General features: G+C 44.2%; 1 protein-coding gene across 1 annotated transcript; it reads right to left on the bottom strand.

Annotated features, from left to right (window-relative positions):
- Nucleotides 1–339: 339 nt before the first annotated feature.
- On the bottom strand, nucleotides 340–17,024 carry slitrk6 (SLIT and NTRK-like family, member 6). The gene is made up of 2 exons (XM_020634155.3): nucleotides 16,411–17,024; nucleotides 340–4,339 (listed from the first exon to the last, which is right to left on the bottom strand). The coding sequence occupies exon 2, from the start codon at nucleotides 4,322–4,324 to the stop codon at nucleotides 1,793–1,795; it is 2,532 nt and encodes an 843-aa protein (XP_020489811.1). The 5' UTR covers nucleotides 4,325–4,339; nucleotides 16,411–17,024; the 3' UTR covers nucleotides 340–1,792.
- Between the last annotated feature and the right edge of the window lie 4,059 nt (nucleotides 17,025–21,083).

Genomic DNA, 21,083 nt, shown 5'->3' with positions numbered 1-21,083 from the left:
GTAGATGCATGCAGGACTGATGGGGCATTAAGAGAGAGAGAGAGAGGGTCATTCTGTTTGGGTTAAGCTGCAGCTCAGGGTGGCTGGAGCGTCAATTAGAAAAACAGTCTGTGCACTGCAGAGGCGCTGCAGGCAATCCACAGTGTTGTACTGTACCTTTAAGATGTGATTATGGCTACTTAAAGACGCAGCACACATTGGATACATCTGGTGGAATTCAGCTGTTACTGTATTTAAGTTTGGGTTTCCTCATATTTAAAGTTGTAGTTTCCAATAAAAACCAATCAAAGTCAAGAACTAGCTTCCTGGCTTTCAAACCCCCATAAATCCAGTTCCAAGTTAATATTGTAACTCTTTATTTCCTATCAGTTACAACTTCTGTTTATATTCTGTACAGCACTGAAGGCACACAAAAACCAAAGATATAACGGAACATAAGTATATACAAAATATACAGAATAAATAATTTCAATCTAGTTTAGGTAGAAAAGCTACAGAGTGTGTGTGCTTACATGAACCGTTTTTCAAAGTTTGAATGAGTATGAAGGAAGTGGTTGTTAAATCCTGACAAACGTCCACGAGTCGCCAGCGGTCCATTGCTTGTGAGTAGGAGGAGCTGGAGAGAGTCGTCTGAAGTCGCTCGGCAAGGTTGTCAAACGTGGGGAAAAAACTGGGAGCTCATTGGGCAACGCTGCTCATCAGTAACCATTCATGTGCTAACAGTGTAGTATGCCCACGCCTTCAAACAACAAAAAATAAAAAGTTCAGAACATGCCCAGTCAAGCTTGAGGGAAGGAGCTATGTGTTCTTCTGACTGCTGCTTGACTCTTTCCCAGACGTACATTAGTTACATGGAACACGACCTCACACACACTTGAGGGATCACACACATTTGTGGCTCATTTTTCACTGGCAGAAAACAAAACAGAAACAAACAAACGAAGGAAGAAAGGTTTTTCAGCAGGACTCTGTTTGATTGTCATGCACCATCTTATGGCATTTGATTAGTGCAATGCATTTTGTACAAGATTAAAAGTTATTGTGTAATATACTGGACTTTAAGTGCTGTATGTACTGATTAAGAGGAGGATAAACATCCTGTTCTGTGAATATCAGCAGTTTGTATAAAAATAAATAAAGACAACGACTGCAGCGGCGCAGTGGCTCGAATCGATCGGGGAACAACAGACGTGCTCCTGTCACTGTTTTCTAATGTACAGTTGGCATTTTTGCTGACTCTACGGCACAATGAGCATCATCCAGCTGGCTTAATGTTGACAGAGGGCGTAATCAGGTCAAACCCGGGCTAAGGATTGACTGATTATACAGCGATTCTGGGTCAAGTGGTGATTGAAATTCACCCACTTCTTTCCAAACATCTGCTTCATCCTATCAGGATGTCAGACATTGGAGGGGGGGTAGATTGGGGGGGAGGATAGTGGATCAATTTAGTTGCCGGCACCGACGCCATGGATGTTTTCATCAACCATAATAAGCCGATCGAGCTCGAAATGTGTTGAAAAGTTGGTTGCAGTCCAGGTCTGCTCCACAGACTGTGGTTACATTTGGCCAGACATGAACGACACCTTTCACCAGCTACATAACATGGCTGTCAACACATAACAAAAGAATAAACCCAGTTACATTCTGTGCTACAGTTCAACTGAAAAAAAAAAGGGATGTGCCCATGATATATGTTTCACACTGTGGAAAGTACAAGAGGGCAAACGGGACAAGGCACTTGGTTTTTAAAGTGGATTCTATATAGCGTTTGTTTTGAGTCTGTGCACGCTCAGTTAAATGCAGTTTGATGCTCCAGGACCTCTAAGTAATCTGGCTCAGTATGCAAGTTGGCCTTGAGTTCAAAGTACTCATTCTGAGTTTGCTCAAGCATGACCTTGCGTGGTCTCGAGTACATAATTGTCTCCATTAGCTTTAACTCCTCTTGGTGCCCTGGGACCTGCATGTCTACGGCGGACTGAAGTTGGGGCATGTTCTTCCGGAGATACTCGGTTATTCCGAGCTGCTGCAGCTCCTTCTCCCGCTCCAGAATGTTCCTGTACAGGGAGTTGGGATTGCCGAGGGTGACGAACTCGGCGGGGCACTCCCCGGTCATGGCTCGGAACTTGGACGCGGGGTTCCCGGTGAGCGGGGACGTGTTCTCCTTCTCCATGATGCTCCGGCAGAACTGGTGCTTGGCGCCGGGGTCGTCCACGCTGTAATCCAACTCTGCGTCGTGCTCCTTGTGCTGCGAGCAGTAGGTGGGGTTGCGGCAGATCTGCACGATGGGACTGTGCGATCTGTCCTCGTACAGAGTGGCCGACCCCGTCCTCTGCGTCAGGGTGTGGTGTGTGGTTTTCTGGCCGTACATGCTGTAGTGTAAGTGGATGGGACTGCTGCTGGTGTTTTCACGCGGCTGCTCCTCCGCTGCTTTTTTCTTTGCCCTGCGCCGACGCCGATGCACAACAAACACCACCAATCCGGCTGAGCAGAATATAATCACAAGGACAAACATAAGAAGGCTTAGGATGAGCACAGAGAGGGGGACGGTGTCGGTGAGTGAACTGAATAAACCTTTGTCAATGCTGTCGGGCCCCAGTGTGACAGTGACACTTTCCTCCTGCCCTGGAGGCACAGGGTGATAGGTACCCAACCCGGGACACAGCACCTCATGACGCAGGCTTCTCAGCTCAGCCTGAATCACTTTATCCGGGGTGTGGCACAAAATGGAGCCCACCACCGTGTCCTTTCTGAGTTTCTCCACCCATTGTTTGAGGCTGAGCAAGTCACAGCTGCAGTCCCAGGGGTTGTCCTCTAAATAAATCTGCTCCAGAGAGTCGAGTTGATCGAGCACGTTGCTCACCGGCAGATGCATAAGTAGATTTTTCCTCAGGTTTAATTTGGTGAGGGGCACGTTGCGGAAGATCTGGGCTGGGAGGGAGCTGAGCAGGTTGTTATTTAATGACAACAGCTTCAGGTTTGGCAGGGGATTAAAAGTGCCTGGAGCAATCTCTTTGATAAGATTGTATTCCAGATACAGGTATTCAAGGTTGTGCAGTCCCACAAACATTGTGGAGAACAGTTTTTCTACTCTGTTGCCATTCAGGTACAGTTTTTTCAGACTGCTCAAGCTGAGGAAAGTTTCATTGTCGATGTAATCGATCCGGTTGTTTGCGAGGTTGAGCAATTCCAAACTGTCATATGTGACAAAATCGTACTTCAAGAGTTTCTGAATCATATTTCCCGTCATCACCAGTTTAGTGGGGCTCTGTTGTAGTATTCCGATATCTGACACCTTTTGAATTCCCCTGTCCTGACAATGCATCAAAAACCCAGCCACAGGGTGATTGTGACAAGAACAGTGCTCCACACAAGGACTGCCAGGAACGTGAGACGGGGTCGGTACCTCGTCTTTGGCGTTCAGCTTGGGAATCTGAGCCACTTTGGACGAGGGGGTAACGACCATATCCAGCGACTTTGACGGCTCCTCCAGATTGATGTCTGCATGCGATGGGCACAGAACGTCCCGCTTCACTTTCGCTAGAATAGTCCCCTTGAGATGATGTGGTGTGGTGCACACCACGTCCCCGAGAGCTGACTGGGCCCTCATGTTCTCCATCCAGATTTTTAAATGTAAAATATCACAGTCGCACACCCAGTCATTGTCCTCCAAGAGAAGCTCCATAATCCGTCCGATGTGCTCCAGAAACCCGACATAAGGCAGTGTTTGGAGCTTGTTGCCGCGTAAGTCCAAGTGGGTGAGGGGCACGAAGCGGAAAATGTTGTTGGGTAAAAACTCTATGGAATTATCATTGAGGATTAGCACCTTGAGACGGATCAGTTTGTTGAAGGCCCCCGGCTCGATGACCCGTATGAAATTTGTGTCAGCTTGGAGAAACTCCAAGTTCACCAGGCCTTGAAAAGTGTCCTCTTTTAGAGTTACGAGGAAATTGCTATTAATGTGTAGTTTTTTCAGCGAGCCCAGGGAGCTGAAGACCCCCGGCTCCAGCTCTTGTATGCTATTACCCCCGATGTGCAGCGAAAGGGCATTCTTAAGCCCTTCCATTTCCTCTGCGCGGAGTTCGACCAAGTCATTTTTGTAAAGGTTCAGGTGGAAGGGCACACCTGCCGGGACTTTGATTTGGGAGATTTTGCTGATGTTTCTCTGCTCGCAGTTCAGATGAAGGATGCCGTCTTTCCCCTCGCAGGAGCACAGCGAGTCACAAGACTCACTTAAAGAGGAGGAGGATGCCTCTGAGGGATGGATATCTTGGGATCGGGCCGCAGAGAGGAACAAGCCGATGAAAATGATACAGGGCAGCATTTCGCTTTGAGGTATCTGTGGAGATAGAAAAAGAAGTATGGTTCAGAGGGGGTGGGGAGGAAAAGAAAAAGAGCAGCGAGTGTACATGTTGTACAAGTCAAATGTAAAGCATCATTCCAAGACTTTTAAATGATATTCAACCATTGTGAGCCACACGTCATGCAAGTTTCATGTGTTACAGGACATGAACTTGTGTCAAAGTGTGTGGGGTTACAATTCCATGTCTGGCTGCACTGTATGCATGAGTGGAAGTCACACTCCTCAAGGATGAGGGAGTTTGTGCAGTGTAGAATTGTATAGAGTAAAACAGCATGAAAAATAGATTACGGGACAAGGACACACGTCGAGTATCCTTCAATTCTTTGATTCTGTGAAAATAGATCTCAATTTAAATGTACCTTATTTCCTTCCTCTATAATGTTGCCTCTTTATCACTGAGTTACAATGTGTCTTGGAGTAGACATGAGGAATGTGAGGTTGATCAAGTGTAGCTAACGGGAATCCTAATAATCCATATAAAACAGTCGTCAGATTCCTCAGAGTCTGAAACTCGACCATGCCTTTCACCAGTGAGTAAATACATCTCCCAGGATGAGCAGTGACAGTAAGACAGCATATCTCTCTTCAGTTACTCACAGTGGGATAATGGTATATTTTTAAAAAAAATGGCTCTCTCATTTGACTGATTTTTCTGCCCTTTGTCTGCAGGACTCACTCGAACAAAGAATTTACTCGGAGGGGGGTGAGTCATAGAAACGCAGAAGTCTCTTTGGTCCATTAAGATTCCATGTCTAAGAAAATAATTCATCACAGACTTTTCAAAATGTGTAAACTGAAAATAAATGATTGGTGTCTTTATTGTTCGACCAATTAACTCTCACTACTCGACCGGACTGAGGATGAATTAATCAGCAACCACCTATGTTCGTTAATTTGTTTAAAACCGTTCTCCATGCGGTGAAGAATGGCATCTGAAGCACACAGACAGAGCTGTCCAATGAATACACTGTGAACTCACACTTGATTGTAAGCAGGATTTATGTTGAATGACAAGGGAAGCGCTGGAATGTGATTTTAATGATGGCATGCCTCAGCGCCACATCTCAATCTATTACGTTAATTTGACTAAAATCACATTGGATCAAAGGCTAGATCACTCTCGGGGGGGAGGGGGGGGGGACTGATGGAGAAGTATAGCCATCTTCACATGATCAAGGAGAACCAGATATCCCCAGTTCACTAACAGAATTCTTCAAAGAGATAAGACATTGTGAGACGGCAGGAAGACGCAGCTGTTTCATGCTAACGAATGCGATTAGCATCTGGAACGCTCAACTCTAACAAGACTGGGCAAGCTGGGTTCAGCCCATACTGCCTCTGGAGAACGCTGTCTGTCAGAGGCTCCAACCTCTGACTCAAAATCTGCCCATGAACGGTGCTCGACCTTCATTTGACTAGAAATCACTTTCTCTACATTGAAGGGAGGGCAATGAAATGTGGGGCACATTTTCATTGGGATGGCTGCCATTGACTTCCCGATAAAGCAGCTAGCATAAGTTGTTTGGAAGGTGGATAGGAATGCTTTTCTTTTTTGGGCTTTTCATGCCTTTATTTTCTTAGAGATAGGACAGTGAATAGTCAGAAATAGGGGCAAGACGAGCGGGGATTGACGTTTGGGAAAGGAGCCACAGGTCCGATTAGATGCTAGGAGGACCATAGCCTCCATACATTGGGTGTGTGCACTAACCACTAGGCAATTGGCGCCCCAGGGATGCTCTTTTATGTAGATCAACACCCATTATCCACACCTATTGTTTCTTCACTTTTACTATTTCATATCTTGTCTTGCCTTGATGCATTTTACTGTTTTGCTGTCGAGCATTCAGAATTATGGACGACAACCAAGTCGACGCTATCTCCAACCTCTGTTGATGTACAAGCGGTTTTCCCCCCCGAGGTAACTCCGGACTTCTCAGCTACAATAGACCGAGACTCACACTCCTCACTCCCCCTGACCTGAGAGACATCAAAGTGCTACAAACAATACAAGAGAATAATGGGATTCGAACCATCGTTTGGATCAAGGAAAATTAACTCAAACAACCCTTTTACCAAATGCAAGTCTGTGTAGAAATCATCATTAACAATCTACCAACAGGAATAGTTCACAAACTTGGCGCATAAATAATCCATTTGACTCATCTCTACAGGGAACCACCACAACATCAGACAGAATACAGCAGAATAATTAGTAGCATGTTCCAGCCTCCAGGGACATCCAGTGCTGTTAGTCCGCCTGCACAGCTGCACAACAATACAAACACCAACTATTGGAATCTCTTTACCAATGCCCAAGTCCGTTACAAAGCCAATAACTGTGCATGTAAAAGAATAAAAAATAATAGTTTGAAAGATATTCCTCATATGGTAAACAGTTGCTTGACAACTTAAACCTATTTAGCATTTTGAAGGGAAGCCTTTCATGTCATCTTCTTCTACCTCTAATAAATGAGAGTGTCAGAGAGGTTGGAACATTAGCTTGACAGCGTAAAAACACAGGAACCCTTTGATTTATTATGAATTTAAGAGTCCGACCTGGAGAACGGGTATATTTCATCAGCTATCATTGTTGCTTTCATCCCTTTTTTGAGAATATTCCCGACATGCCAATGGACGGAGGTGGTGAAAGATTATCGGCTTGTGATGTCACAGCTTGAGAAAACTTGAAGGCTTGTGAGGTCTCTGGGGTATGTCTGGTCTCTTAGATGTAGCGGCATAGTGGAAAATGACCACCTTGAACCAATAACAGGGAGAAAGTTGAGGAAATATGATTGACTTTGAGTTTATCATTGGGAGATAATGTGCTGGAATGAAATGAAACAAAAATCTAATTTCTCAAAGGTTTTTGGTTTGCATTTTAACATGATGTTAATATTCAGAAAGCCTGCCCCTGAGTATATCTCTGGCCGTTTTCCTTTCCCTGACTTATCTGTTTTGGTCTGTTCAGAAGTCTGGTGGTGGCCGAGGCGCCCGAGGCGCTCACCTCTTTGACCCTGATGCTTCGTAAGACAATGTGAAATGAAACAGACTATTGGCAGATGTTATCGCACACTGCATGATGACACTGCTGAGGGCAGATGTGGGGAGAAAGGCATTAGCCTCGTACACTCTGTCTTCTGTATTTCAAAAAGACCTCTCTCTCACTGATCCATTTTTTCTCTCTCAGGTAATCAATGTTGCATGGGAGGCAGCGTGACAGGCACAAGAGATGAAACGCTTCTTCCGGTGCTGGGCTCTTTATATTCCCTTCTTTTTTTGTGGGGATTCAAATGCGCATCTCTTGCTGTTCAGACAATTCAATTAGAGATCTAGTGGAGCCCGATGAGAACTCCCCTCGTGCATGAGTGTGAAGCCAAATCATCATCCGACATCAAATGTGATGAGTTTGAAATGAAAATGGTTGAGAGTCGACGAGGAGAAGACAACAGAGGGAGAGAGGGGAAGCAAAATCTGTTGATGGTATATTTATCGCACATTGGGCTTTTCTCCTGGTGCTGTAACATGCACAACAAGGATTTAGCCACTTACAGTCCCAGAAATAGCATGCTCACACTTCATTAGGGCCAGCTAGGACTTGTATTGTTCCAATGTTATGAAGTTTTAAAAACGATCAGGTGCAAATGCTTTCATTTAAAACATTTCTGTTTCTTGAGTCTTGAGCACTTCCCTACAGCACTGGTCAGTGAGTCCAGCAACACACGCTACTAGTACAATGTCAACCGACTTCTAAGTGCAAGAAGCAGCTTTATGGAGTTTCCATCTGTTAGCTATCCAGCTGTCATCTATCTGTTAGCTTTTTTAATCCACAACATAGTTTTAGAGGATGTCTAACAGATGTTTTTGAAGTAAATTACACTTCTTGACATTGCCCCTGCATTGCTAGGTGTGTAATAATGCAGATACATTTCAATTTAACTTGGTACTTAGGGTTTTCGACTGACTGGTCCTATTATGTCTTTTATCTCATCCACAGCGAGGTCAGAAGTCAGGCACGGGCTACCAGTAGAGAACATCTTGCTCGTGGTCACTTTGGTTGGACAGCTCGCAGATGGAGTAAGGTTGGATAATCACCCTCATCTCTTCTTGGGCTGTCCGCTTGTGTTCCCATGAACTTGCCATAGTTATGCTTCAGACATTGGAGTAGCTGGCTGCATAGCTCCAGGTGGTCTGAATAGCATCTGCAACATTTCCCTCAAGTGTATCCTGCTGTGATTTCTGATTCTGACGATGCTATGTGAAAGCCAGAGGTCGCACTGAGCATCTCCACTGAAAACATGGAGCACATGTACCCTTTCCTTTCCGTTGGATTGCACACTTCACGCACTAAACGGCTACTAATTTGTACCTTCTAGGCATTTGTCATAGTTCAACGTGACTGAGTCGTATGTGACTCCCATGAACACAGCATAAACCTGGGTCGAAATGTACTGGGAGTGGCGTGCAATAAGTATTATCCAGTTGACAGTTTAAGATATTATTTTTAGATAATAGGAACACGGCTGTAGTCATGTTCTGTCCTCATCACTGTCAAAGGAAGTAAAGCACGCTGCAGCCACAAATAGCCCATAAGGCAGGAGCCTAATTCCCTTTTCTGTAGCGTGAGGCGTCTTGATGTACAAGTATGGAAGGGCTTGTTATCCCTAGTGGCACCCGACAGAGCCATTCTCCCAACTCCGTCAAGACTGATAAAAGTCACTCCGTGTTTGTGTTTTTTTTTTTAAACTTCTCCCGTGGATATCTTGTGGATGGAATTTTTTCTCTGTTTCAAACTTGTTTTCAAACGCTCCAGCGACACCTCGCTTCTTGGCATTTTATGACCCTCGTCCGCCTCATTACTAGGCTACCTGCAGACGTGGTGATTTATGGGTCTTGACAACAGGGTGGTGGAAGGAGCACATTTTAATTCGGTGCAATCTGAGGTTTCCTGTCAGAGGCTTATAAATGGTGTTTAATATACTGGTTTATCAAGTGCACGTCTGAGAGCTGAAATGTAAATGTAATCCGTACTCATGACACGCATCAAACATTATGATGATGAATTAGAAGAGCATGTATGAAATTGTTTATTCTAAGACACACGGGTGAATGTGAATGATGAGATGTCTTGTCTTGGAGGCAGGGTGTATGGCGTCTCGCAGGGAATGGTGCATGGTTACAAAGTTCTGAGGTGATTTGACATTTTCAATTTATCGATCTTTTGTTGTGCTATAAAGACATACTGAGAAGGGCCCTATACCTTCAAATCTGGTGAATAAGACACACTTATAGCGGCACCAATACACCAGTATAAAATGCTTACACAAGCGCCTTGATGACCGCAAGTGCAGCAGCCACCACCATCACACACTGCACACAACCTGACGCAGTCGAGAATCCCATCCATGCATTTTATATACAACTCATATTCAGGATTTAATGGTAATTCCTATTACATTTTATCAACTAATTTACAAAATGTAGCATATCGTTTGGATTTTCCAGAATGTGGGTGCACTTTATAACAATCACAAGTTTCTCTAATACTTCAAACGTTTGCTTTTTGCGGCCTTGATGTGGACTGTGCACCCGCCTCTGTAACACACAACCTGTAAAACCAAGCAGCGGTTCAGTGGTTGGTTTTCAGCACTTGAGGCAAATTCCAAAAGATGATTAGCTCCTGGCAAAAAAAAAAGAAGCTGAGCAAGTCAGCTACAAACTGTGGGCGAGGTGGAATGGCAACATTTTTTCACTGGTTTCACTGAAAGCGAATTTCGGAACAGCACAATATTTAGATGATTTTGACAATTGTTTTCCCCTCATTGAATTGATACCATTAATGAAAAAAATACCCCTAGAAGTTAGATGAATTGATGACACTCTTAATCAGCACAATTTACAAATTGAGGAAATCAAGTATCAAGTAGAACAGACGTTCTTCAAACTATTAAATCAACCCCACGCTCTCCCCCTGAGAAAGAGTTCGCTAGCAGCCCGTAGTCCCTCCACCACACCGCTTTACGACCCAGAAAACAAAGATCCTTTTGGCACTGCTGCAAACACAAAGCCCCCCTGTGACCAAGGAAGTGAGGAGCATCGCCCCGTGATCTGCCGGCTGCTTGGGGGGCCTTCGTCTTTTGGAACCGTCATCAGTGGCCTGTTAAAACACCGTCAGCTGTGCGCTGGTCTCGTGCCATGCAGCAGTTCTAACAGCTGGCAGCAGATCATATGGGCCAGATGAAAGCAGTGGGAACTGATTGTGAACTGCTTTCACGCCTCATACGTCTGAAACACGTGAGCGTAAACCTCGATACCTTGTGGACTGCGCAGCCGCCTCCTCTTACTGTTCTCGGCTGGTGGGCTTTAATTTCTGATAGCAAACATATGCATGATAGAACTAATAATAGAAGCACAAAGACTGCATGGGAAAGGGAGGGGAGGCGGCTCTGCTCCCTTGGCAAGCACAATTTAGTAGGCTTGCATTTCAAATGGTCTGTTTAACTAATGCGCAGTAATTAGTTCTCCAGAAATGAGCACGCAGATTACACAAGTGTATTGTGGCATCGAGGTACATTGAGTAAGGAAAGACATCTGCACCGAGCAGATGTACATTTCTCTTTGTGCATTACTGCATTTTGCAAAAAAAGAGCACATTTGATTCAGTGGTGACGAAACCAGAGCCCACAGCAGGACTGGTAAACGATGAATTCATTCTGCATACTAAGCCTTAAGAGGAAGACTGTCGCACCTTAACCAAAGCACAGATGTGAGGGAAGTTGTTAAGTAAGTGTTATGTCTGATGCCCGTCATAATCATCCAAAGTGTCTTGTCTGTTCTCAGCCGGTTGAATGGCCCGTTTCACAGCAGCAGTGAAAAAGGCCACAGGGTAACACTAATGACAGTCTTGTGATTCACTCCATAAATAGGTGTAGATCTGCTGTGTGATAGACGGCCTCCAGTCTTAAAGGAGCCACACATTATATAGGTCGACAGACCTGCCGACTCCGGGTAAACACTATTGAAGGGCAGCGGCGAGAACATTCAGTAGTGTCCACAGAACAGGACTAATCTGTTTATCGTAGAGTAGTCTGTGTCCACATAATCTGTCTGCTTTTTTAAAAGCATGGCAACATAAAACACTTGATCATGTCTAGAGCCCGACCGATAAATTGGCTTGCCGATAATTCCGGCCAATATTTGCACATTTTGTGACTATCAGTGTCTGCTAATTGTATCTCTGATATGCCGATATAACTAGCTTTATTCAGTTTAATTGTTCATTTCCAAGTTGTTTTCTGGTGCCCTCTGGTCAATAAATGCTTTAGTTCAACTGAAAAAAAAATCTAATCTTCATAATAAATCTGACAAGTATTAAGTAACAGCATTGTAATGTGTGTGTGTCCATATCTATCTAGCTATACATAAAGATTGTCGATCGATCTGAGAAAGATATCGGCCCTAAATCCGTGTTGTTATCGGCATGAAAAAGTAAATCGGTCGGGCCGAAATAACGTCGAGTATTTTAAGAGAAACATACTTCTACTGTTTGAAAGTAGCTGACTCTAGTTCCTGATACTCAAAACAAAGAAAACAAAAATCATCAGATGATGCCGATGTACGTCTATAAACTGTCCTAACCGGAGCCAGAGCAATATATCTGTTTATTTTATCCTATTCCATATCACCATCAGCATACGTTTGCATATCTGCAGTGATTTTAAAAATGCTCCATCTTAGGGGAGCTTTAACTCCACATAGTGGACAGTAGTCTCAGTAGTGTGCAGCACATGTAGCAGAGAGCAACAGACAGAGGAGGTCGCAAAAGAAAAACGTCTTTGTTTCAACCTCTGTCACGTCTTGGTGTTCCTTTCTTTTTCATTTAGTAGACTGTGTCTAAATGACGTCAAAGTACGCTACATAAGGAAGCTGGAGAGAATCACTCCCATGATTCCCCGCTAAGCTCGACGTCATCTTTTGGATTGAGACCCCCCTGGTGGCAGAATTGACATACTGTGCCTTTAAAATATAACATATTGCGATAACGATGACATTGCGATTAATTGCGAGGCCCATCACTAATCTATATTTGTCTTATCAGCTTGAAAGACTTGACATTATTCAGTATAACGTCTTAATGCAGCTAGGAAGGCAGACCAAGGCCACATGTTCTTAATGAAACAAATACTCTCTCTTTAGTCAAGTCTCGTCTTTTTGACATCCTTAATTGGCAGATGTGTGACTGTTTTGCTTCTAACATCTCGTCAAAAACACCCTGCTGAGAATACCGATTGGACAACACTTCACATCCAGCCACACATCTGCTGCTGTATTGAGTCATGAATAACAGCTGAGTGGTGTTTGTGAGGACTACTGACTGCTTTAAAAAATATTTGTGTGCATGCATGTCCATGAGAAGAATAAGAAGTGTGTATAAAGAACAACACTGTGCCCAGCTTAAAAACCCCTGGGGATTAGCTTTCTGCCAAACCAGCAAAAAAAAAAGAAAAACACATCCAAAGTTCCCTGAGCTCTCGCGGTGAGGAGAAAGTAATAAAAAGACGTGAGATTAGCGTAAAGTCACAGTCTGTCTTCAGCTGTTTGGGGAACGTGCGCTCGCAAGTTTTTACATTTGACAGGAAATCAGTGGTTGGGTTGTGGAGTCTGATTCACTCTCAGCTCTACCCCCCTTCCCCCCAACTCTCTATTTATTCACCAGACGCTTCCATTATTCATTCCTGTGACACTCTGGGATCACTATAAGTTGCTTTATGATGCAGAGCACCGGTAGAACAAAACTCCACCTGTTTGACACCCCCCCCCCCCCCACCCTCCCCTCTCCAGAGAGCTGCAGAGTGATGCGCACTACCTGAAGGAAATCCAGACGATGACCGATGGAAGAATCACGGCCGGATGGATCTGCCAGCATCAGGCGGGGCGGACTTAAACAGCCGAGCACAGACGCAGTCACAGACTATTTTACATGAAAGCCTCGGCAAAGAGAGGATTTAAATAAATGCAACATGAGGACAATTCAGGCGGCGGCCTTAATTTAGATTCACAACAAGGCGTCTTGTTTTTCTGCCCCTTTGAAAGGATCAGGTACAGTTGCAGAGTTAATTGAGTGTCTGATGACTTAATAACCAGGGAGGCTCGAGCGGACCCGCACAGTCCTCCTTAACAAGACCATTCAAGACCAATTAAGGGGCAACGCCACAGCGGGCAGTTTGAGGAAGCTGGAAAGCATACTGAAGCTCCACAAAGCCTTCAAAGTGGAAACGAAAAGTCTTAACACTCATAATCCCCCCCCCCGTCCTTTTTTCTTTTTTCAGGATTCTGCTTTAGCATCAGAACACAAAGTGGAGATTAAATGAATGTACACACAACACGGCTCGGGCCGCTCAGGAATGCAAGGTGCCACATGTGACGTTGATGCCACAGAAGGGAATGTTGCATTGCAAACAAGGCCAGCGAGGCATTTATCGTCCTCGATAATGTGCATTTCATCGGAACTCCTAACCACACAAACCCGTTGTATTCAATGTGCCGCCCCCCCCCCCCCCTCGTGCAGCAGCAGCAACAGCAGCTTGTGCAATATTTATAGCCTGTGCAAGAAAGGATAGACATTCATGACAGGTGCTGAGTCTATACGTCTGTCTGTTCTCCAAGTAGACAGAAAAATCCGTCTTGCATTGTGCAATCTCGCTGCAGGAAAAGTTCATTCTTTTTTTTTTTTTTAAACTCTGATCAATCTGCTGTGTTGGAAATGATTTTAAGGCTTTTTTTTTTTTTTTTTAGATTGAGTTTGGGAGCCCCTGCAAGGATTCTATTCCTCTCACCGAACCAGCCTCGCAATAAGAGATACACTGGCCTGAAGCTCCCAGCGCCTATATGTCTCTTGACAAGAGAGAGGAGGTTTATAGCAACTGGAGAGAAAAGAGGCTATTTTCCTTCCAGGTGTTATATAGAGGTAGCACACTCCTGGACAACAACAACACACCAGGGAGTGACTAAGCACGAGCAGGCATAGGGCTAGTTTTAATAATGCAGGAGATACACTTTGCATAGGAAGCAAGCTAATTAAGTACTGGTCGTAGCTTCCTCTAAACGGCAGTACGACATCCCGATGACCTGACTTGACGGTGCAGGAAAGTTCTTCTCTATTCCCTCGGAGGTCAACCAACCCGTGATAAGGCGAGATAGTGAGACTTGTTGCGTCCAGCGAGGGGGGGGGGGGGAGGCGGGGTGTTGTTTCATTTCAGCCTGACATGGGGATAGCAGATTAGAGCCCCCCCCACCCCACCACCACCACCACCACCACCACCACCGTGCACTCTATTTTCTCCAGCGTGCAAAGCTCTGACCGGTCTACCACGTTCCCCTGCATTGTTCCCAGGCGCCAATTACGCCACGACTTGTCCCTCTTTTCTTTTTTTCCCTTTCTTTCTAAACTCTCTTATTGGAAGTGATGTGGCTTTTGCCCTGCAGGGTTGACACCAACACCGCCGCTACACCCACGTTATCTGCGGAGATTCTGCCAGGCGGGCCCCCCCCTACCCCCCCTCCCCGCGGCCCTCCAATCGCAAATCCTGGAGAAAATGATAATCATGACATCCGCCCACTCAAGAAGCGAGAGTGAGCGAGCGAGAGACTCCCTTTGCTCCTTGTTCAAGCCCTTTTCTTCTTCTCTTCTCTTTTTTTTTTTTCCGGCTGATTCAATATTCTGTAGGCTAGCCGTGCCTGCTTTCTCTGTGTCTCACAAAGAAGCACCGATACATCTGCAGGCTTTTCTCTCTATCTGAAAGTGATGCTAAGTTACTCTTAAACTTGAAGACAAATTTCCCTCGGCTATTCCACACTTTTAAGAGCTGCAACTTTCCAAACACACCACTGCCCGCAAAAATTGCTCAGCAGAGGTCTAATTAACAACGGCGTGAAGATCCTTTGAAACTCAAAGGGAGTCGTCTTCTCTTCATGGATCGCAGCGACACCTAACCCCTTCAAAAAATCACAAGAGTTTTACATAATGTGTCATATTAGTAATTAAACAAATCAAGTCATTTGAATACGGTGCGTACATCTAAGCCACGGGCTGCTTATAATTAAGCTATAAGATAATTAAGCGTTTATTCATCTGGAAGAAGAAGAAAAAAAAATGGCGACCAAAAACTCAATTAAGCTACTCGCAATTTAGCCCCAATAAGATGCGTCTCTCCTTCGTTGATTCTCACTTAAATATGACGTCAGCCTTTTAGGTCAGAATACACACTCCTGTGTGACAAAGTGCGAACTGATTTAATGAGACTTAGTTGGGATTTAGAGGCAGTACTGATTAATATAATGGACTGAAAATGAAGGCTTAAAGTGTTTAAAATGAGAGAGCTGTAGCAGCAGTAAAAAAATACTCATTTCTGATTGGCTGTTTAAAGTCGCGAGCGACGCAGTGCTCATTTAGCACACCTGTGACCACTAACTGAATTATACATATTCATACGCAACACCTAGCCTATATTTAGCCAGGGCTATCTGCCAAGAAATATAAACAGGAGCCAGGAAATGATAATGAACCGCGGCGTTTGTGAAGCGGATACATTCCCGCGATTGTAAAGAAAGAATGTAGCATTTAAAAAGCAAAGTTTTGTGAGGGTTTCTTTCAGGGAGGTAATGACACCACTCCTCATTAGCATAACCCCAGGATACAGTAACTGCGTGTGGCATACGGCCAGGTGTGCTCGAGGTAATGGTGGACCCTCAGCTCTGTCTGTGCTGCTGCCTCCTTGTCAAAGTCCAGGCACTTATTTTAAAAAACATCTTCACTTTTAAAACCCACGGGTAATGACACAGCCGTGATTTACGATTCACTTTATTTACAGGAATGTTTTTTCACTCTCCCTGCTAATGGTTAAAATGTGTGGAGGGCGCATAGCATACTAGTTGGAACCTGTCCATAATGAACACCTGGATTCCTGAGGAGAATACAGCCTCACCAGAAAAGCCTGCTTCAAAAATAAATGTTCTTATTATTATTATTTTTACTCCGCTTCGTGACTTACCGACTGAAAGTGATGAAGAACCGGAGGTGTGTGTGTGTGTGTGTGGGGGAGACGCTGGTCCAAGAAGTGTCACCGTACAGTCAGTCCATGAGTAGACACGGGGGGAGCCGACGCATCGAAAAGAGGGATAAAAACCTTCCAACACTTTTTCCCCCCTCGCACTCCCTCACAAAAAAAAAACAGCTGACACACGGGGAAACTTCACCCGTCAGTCAGTCCAGTCCCCACTTGTCCTCTCGGGGTCCACGCTCAGTCTTTCTTGTGAAGTGTTACAACCCCCCCGCTGTCACACACACACACACACACACACACACATGAAGGGTACCAATTATTCCGTTGCACGAGCAGCTCGCGGTGAAGTCCCGGGATGCTGTTGGCAGTCTCCTCCTAAGTATTCATTTTTCTTTTCTTTATTTATTTTTTTTTAAGTTGCAGGTGCAAGGGAGAAAAAAAAAAACCTCCACACACAGCGTTGTCACTAAAAAGAGATAATTTCCCCCCTCGCGTGTTTTACAGTCCACTCAAAAAGAGATGATAGCGCGTGCCGCGTCCAGCTCTCGCGCCGCGCCGCGCGCTCCGTGTACTTAACCAATCTGCGAGGTATTGGAGTTGCTCGGTAATTTGCATTCTGTGGAGGTGGACTACAGAGACGGGGAGCAGCAGCAAGCCACACGCAGTTGCGTAGAAGTAGTTCCGTTAGTGCCCTTCAGAATAAAAGACGACGTGGAGCTCAACTCAAATTATTGCTGTATTTCACATTATAAAGGCACAGTTTCACACGTTTTCCCGATGACACCTACACCATAAAAGTCGTATTTATATCTCTGAAATCATCCAACTTGGATTAATTTCCTCTATATTTCTTTTTCCTCACATTTTCTAACGGAATACAAAATGCAATGCTTTTATTTTGAAAAAAAAATGACTTAACATCAGATACTTTCCTCTGATGTCTGCAAATTTATGTTACAGCTGGGAGAGCTCTATAGCAGTTCTACAGAGCTCCTCCTCCTCCTCCTCTTGGAGCTTCTTACAATACCTAGGAAGAAGAAAAAAAAACTTGCATTGATGGTCTTTAAATAGCACCGGCTGCAGCACCAAGCCTAGAGGATGGAACTAATGCTATATAATAAGGTAATGCATCCAAAACACAGATTAACGATCCAAGCAGTCAATAAACACTCTGCAGGCCAAAGCACATACAAAAAAGAAAATAATCAGTTTAAAAGGATAGGAGGTTTAGATGAAAAAAGTCCAGTACATCTCTGTTGTGGGGGGGGTCTGCACAGTGCCATAGTGCACATTCGGGGTTCAAGCTGCTTAATGTCCTTGAACGGGACACCGAAGTGCTACCAGTTCCAGCCGAGTTGTAGCTCAGCCTGACCTCTGATCTCCCTCTGGGGCGCGATGAACCGATGAAGCGTTTCATCATTATTCCAGCTCATGCTCCTGTGCGATGAGCTAAAAAAGCCAGACTGTTTGATGAATCAAAGTACACATACCCACTGATTCATCTGCATTTATTCTCCTCAGCGTCCTGGTTGATCGCTTTCAGATGGCGCCTGGAATGTCTTCATTGTGCTGTAGCTCTTCTTTTTTTTTTTTAACTTGTCTGCCTTTTTTAAGCAAAGTGGGTTTGTCACAGGATTAGTGTGAATTGAACTCCCATCTGGAACATCATAGCGCGGCGCAAATCGTTTTAGCTTGACCTCACTTGTCACCCAACCCCAGAAACGGCTTCTCAAAGGAGGAGTGAGGAAGCAAAAACTAAAAAAAAATTACAACGTTGAGGACTCATCTCCACACAACCTGAAGACATCTAAAAAAAAGTATGTTATGCAAACAGCTTCACCAGTCAGACTAAATTAAATCAATATTTAACCGTGCTATACTTTCTTGGCAGTGATGATGCCTAAGTGGGGATGAGTTTTTAAAACCGTTGTGCAAAGTCAGTAAGTAAATATACTGTATCCTCTCACCACGGGCCTCTTTGAAGACGCTCTTTAACTACTTTCTACAGTGGCTGTTCTCTGTTAATGAACGCCTCAAAAGCCATTAAGGAACCTTTTGTCAGGAAGTTCTTTATGTGCTGGCTCCTAAGTACTCCAGGTGCTTCATCACATGGACATGAACTAATAACAAATACAATGTAGAGATAAGGTTGCGCATCTGTTCGTGCTCCAGAGTGGCCGTTGATGTAGTTTCTCATCCAAAAACCAAAGACGGTGGATGGTTAATTATTCATATATTGTATATGTTATTTCATGTGTTGTCTGATCACACTGAGGTGCTTTTGGTCCATATTGAGTACAGCATTAGCCCTGCGGCATGCAGATGCGCCATCACTTTACATTAGGGGAAGGAAGGGGAGGTTTTACCCCTTAGTAGATGACACCAGTTATCACGTGAAACCAACAGGTGTGGTTTAGACATAACCAGACGCTAGGATAAATATTCTAGATAGTTTTGAAAAATAGAGAGAGGTTAGACCGCAGAAAGGTTTCAAGACCGATGCAGAGCAGGCTAAACACTGAAGCTACCGTGTATATGACATTGAAAACCAAAGTGCACATAGACTCTAGGGAGGAGGGGGCGGGAGGAGACACCTCTCTCCAATGTTTTGAATTTGGACTGCAGTACCACTTTTAAACACTAGGTGTCAGTTACATACTGCTCATTTAATTGTAGCATCACATGGTGTTTCAATATATTGAATTGTAGCAGCCGGTCCGCAATGGACTGTATTAGTTTTGACCAGAGAAGGACGGGCGGTTTTAAGGCGCCCCCACAAAGTCGTTTTGGACACCCCTTATTATATGACACCAGTTATCACTTGAAACCAACCTTCCCTTAGAATCAACTTCATAATCAGTGGTGGTCTTGATTTAAAATCCAGAGTCAGCCCAGTCCGAGACCTAGACAAGACAGAGACCTTCAATTCCGAGTACTACAACACTAGTGAGCAGAGTTTGTGGAAATTGGCAATAAAAGCACAACACTGGCTTGAAAAAACACTGTCTGTCTGCAATTTTGTCCCAACATCTCACAATATTTGACTTTGTCTGGAACTGTCGAGGATGTTGATTCAACCCGATGAAGGTATTGACTGATGCTCTAGCTCTGGAGTTATTGAAGCAAATATCCGCTAAGAGTCTCTCAGGTGATGTCGGGCTTCCAATGTCTCTCATTTTAGGATATGTCATGATCTTTCAGAGAGTCCCATTACCAAGTGAAGTAATCCTGCTGTGCTTGCAAAAGCAGCAACTCAATCAGCAGAATATTGACAGCAATTAGTCGCAAAGCAGTTCGAGTCTGGTGTGTCAACACTGGTGCGGAGTTTCCTCTTGTTTATGAGAGCTGGTTTAAAAGGATTTTCGTTTAATGTTTGTTTGCGTTTTCACCCTGGGATCCCCGAGTTTTCCCCGCTGTACTTAAGGCTTTAAGATAGTGATCCAAGTGCTCCAGGCTTGGGTTTGACATTTGTGTATACTGAACGGCATCATTAAAAGCAAAAGCAAACTGAAAAGTAGGGTGACACCCACAAAGGAACTGTCTTTTGGCAACTGTTCAAACATATCTGTCCTATTTTCATCATAATTATCATACTTAACTACATGGCAAAAAAAGAGCTGAGCTGAGTTCTCCCCCAGTGCTCCTGCACTAATGAGAGGAATGTTACCTCTATGTATCGATGGGGACACTTTATGTATAGTAACAGCACAATTTACCTGAATTCCACTTCTATAATAAAGCAGCAAATACAGTATTTGAGTATTTTGGTTTCTCTTCAAGTACTTCCTCCCACAGTCCAAAGACATGCTCGATGGGTTAATTGGTGACTCAAGATCATTGGTTCCCAACCTGGGGTCCAAGCCCACCAATGGTCGAGCGCCTGAGACCTCTGTTAAGTGTGTAGGCATGTATTCAGATTTAGTGCCCAAACTGCAACAACCTGACGTCATCTGATTAATCACTTCTGTTGGAAATTGGTTTGACGTTTAAAATGCACACTCTCAATGGATAAAGTTCAATTTACACCAAGGCAATAACCGTTCTCCTGCATTTAAAGTGTTTTGTTTTGCGAGTTTCTTAGTTACAACAGTATCTATGCATAATTTAAGAAGTCAACTCACAACTTTCTGGGGCATATCTTGTATATTTTGAAAGTTGGGTGTCTTCTAAGGACCCTCCTTTGTGGAACAGAGTTATTTTTACATTATATTTTGCATAATGGCTCTGTAACAATATGCACAATTATCTTCAATCTATTCCACAGCTGTTTGCCTATCCCCCCCCCCCCCAGTGAAGGTCATATTCTCTGCCGCATTTTAGGAAATGAAAAATCTTTATAAAGTTTTTTGCAAATGGCTTTGTTGAGACCTAAAGGCATGCAATTTTGAAACCCATACAGAGCCATATCCTCTACTGCTCCTTCTTTTTTGTGCTTCTCATGTCACTCTAAGTCATCTTCAGGAAAGTAACACTGTAGCCAAGAAGCCAAAGGAGTAAACCACTGCTGCGCGATGACATTTGGAAGACAGGGCAACTTTGGCTCATCTGCAATGAAAATCTCTGCCCAAATAATAGAAGATCCTCTTGCATCTCTGTGTGTTTGTGTCTTAGCCCAAGGAGCTAGCCCACCCACAGTCCTATGCTGCACACAATTTGTGTGC

The sequence above is a fragment of the Labrus bergylta genome, chromosome 24, assembly GCF_963930695.1.
Source record: "Labrus bergylta chromosome 24, fLabBer1.1, whole genome shotgun sequence".
NCBI lineage: Eukaryota > Metazoa > Chordata > Actinopteri > Labriformes > Labridae > Labrus > Labrus bergylta.
Note: the sequence above shows the minus strand (reverse complement) of the source record. Positions and strands in the feature narration are given on the sequence as shown.

Bases quoted from the DNA above. Each gene is read 5' to 3' on its own strand.
- slitrk6 (XM_020634155.3), bottom strand. From the start codon at position 4,324: ATGCTGCCCTGTATCATTTTCATCGGCTTGTTCCTCTCTGCGGCCCGA.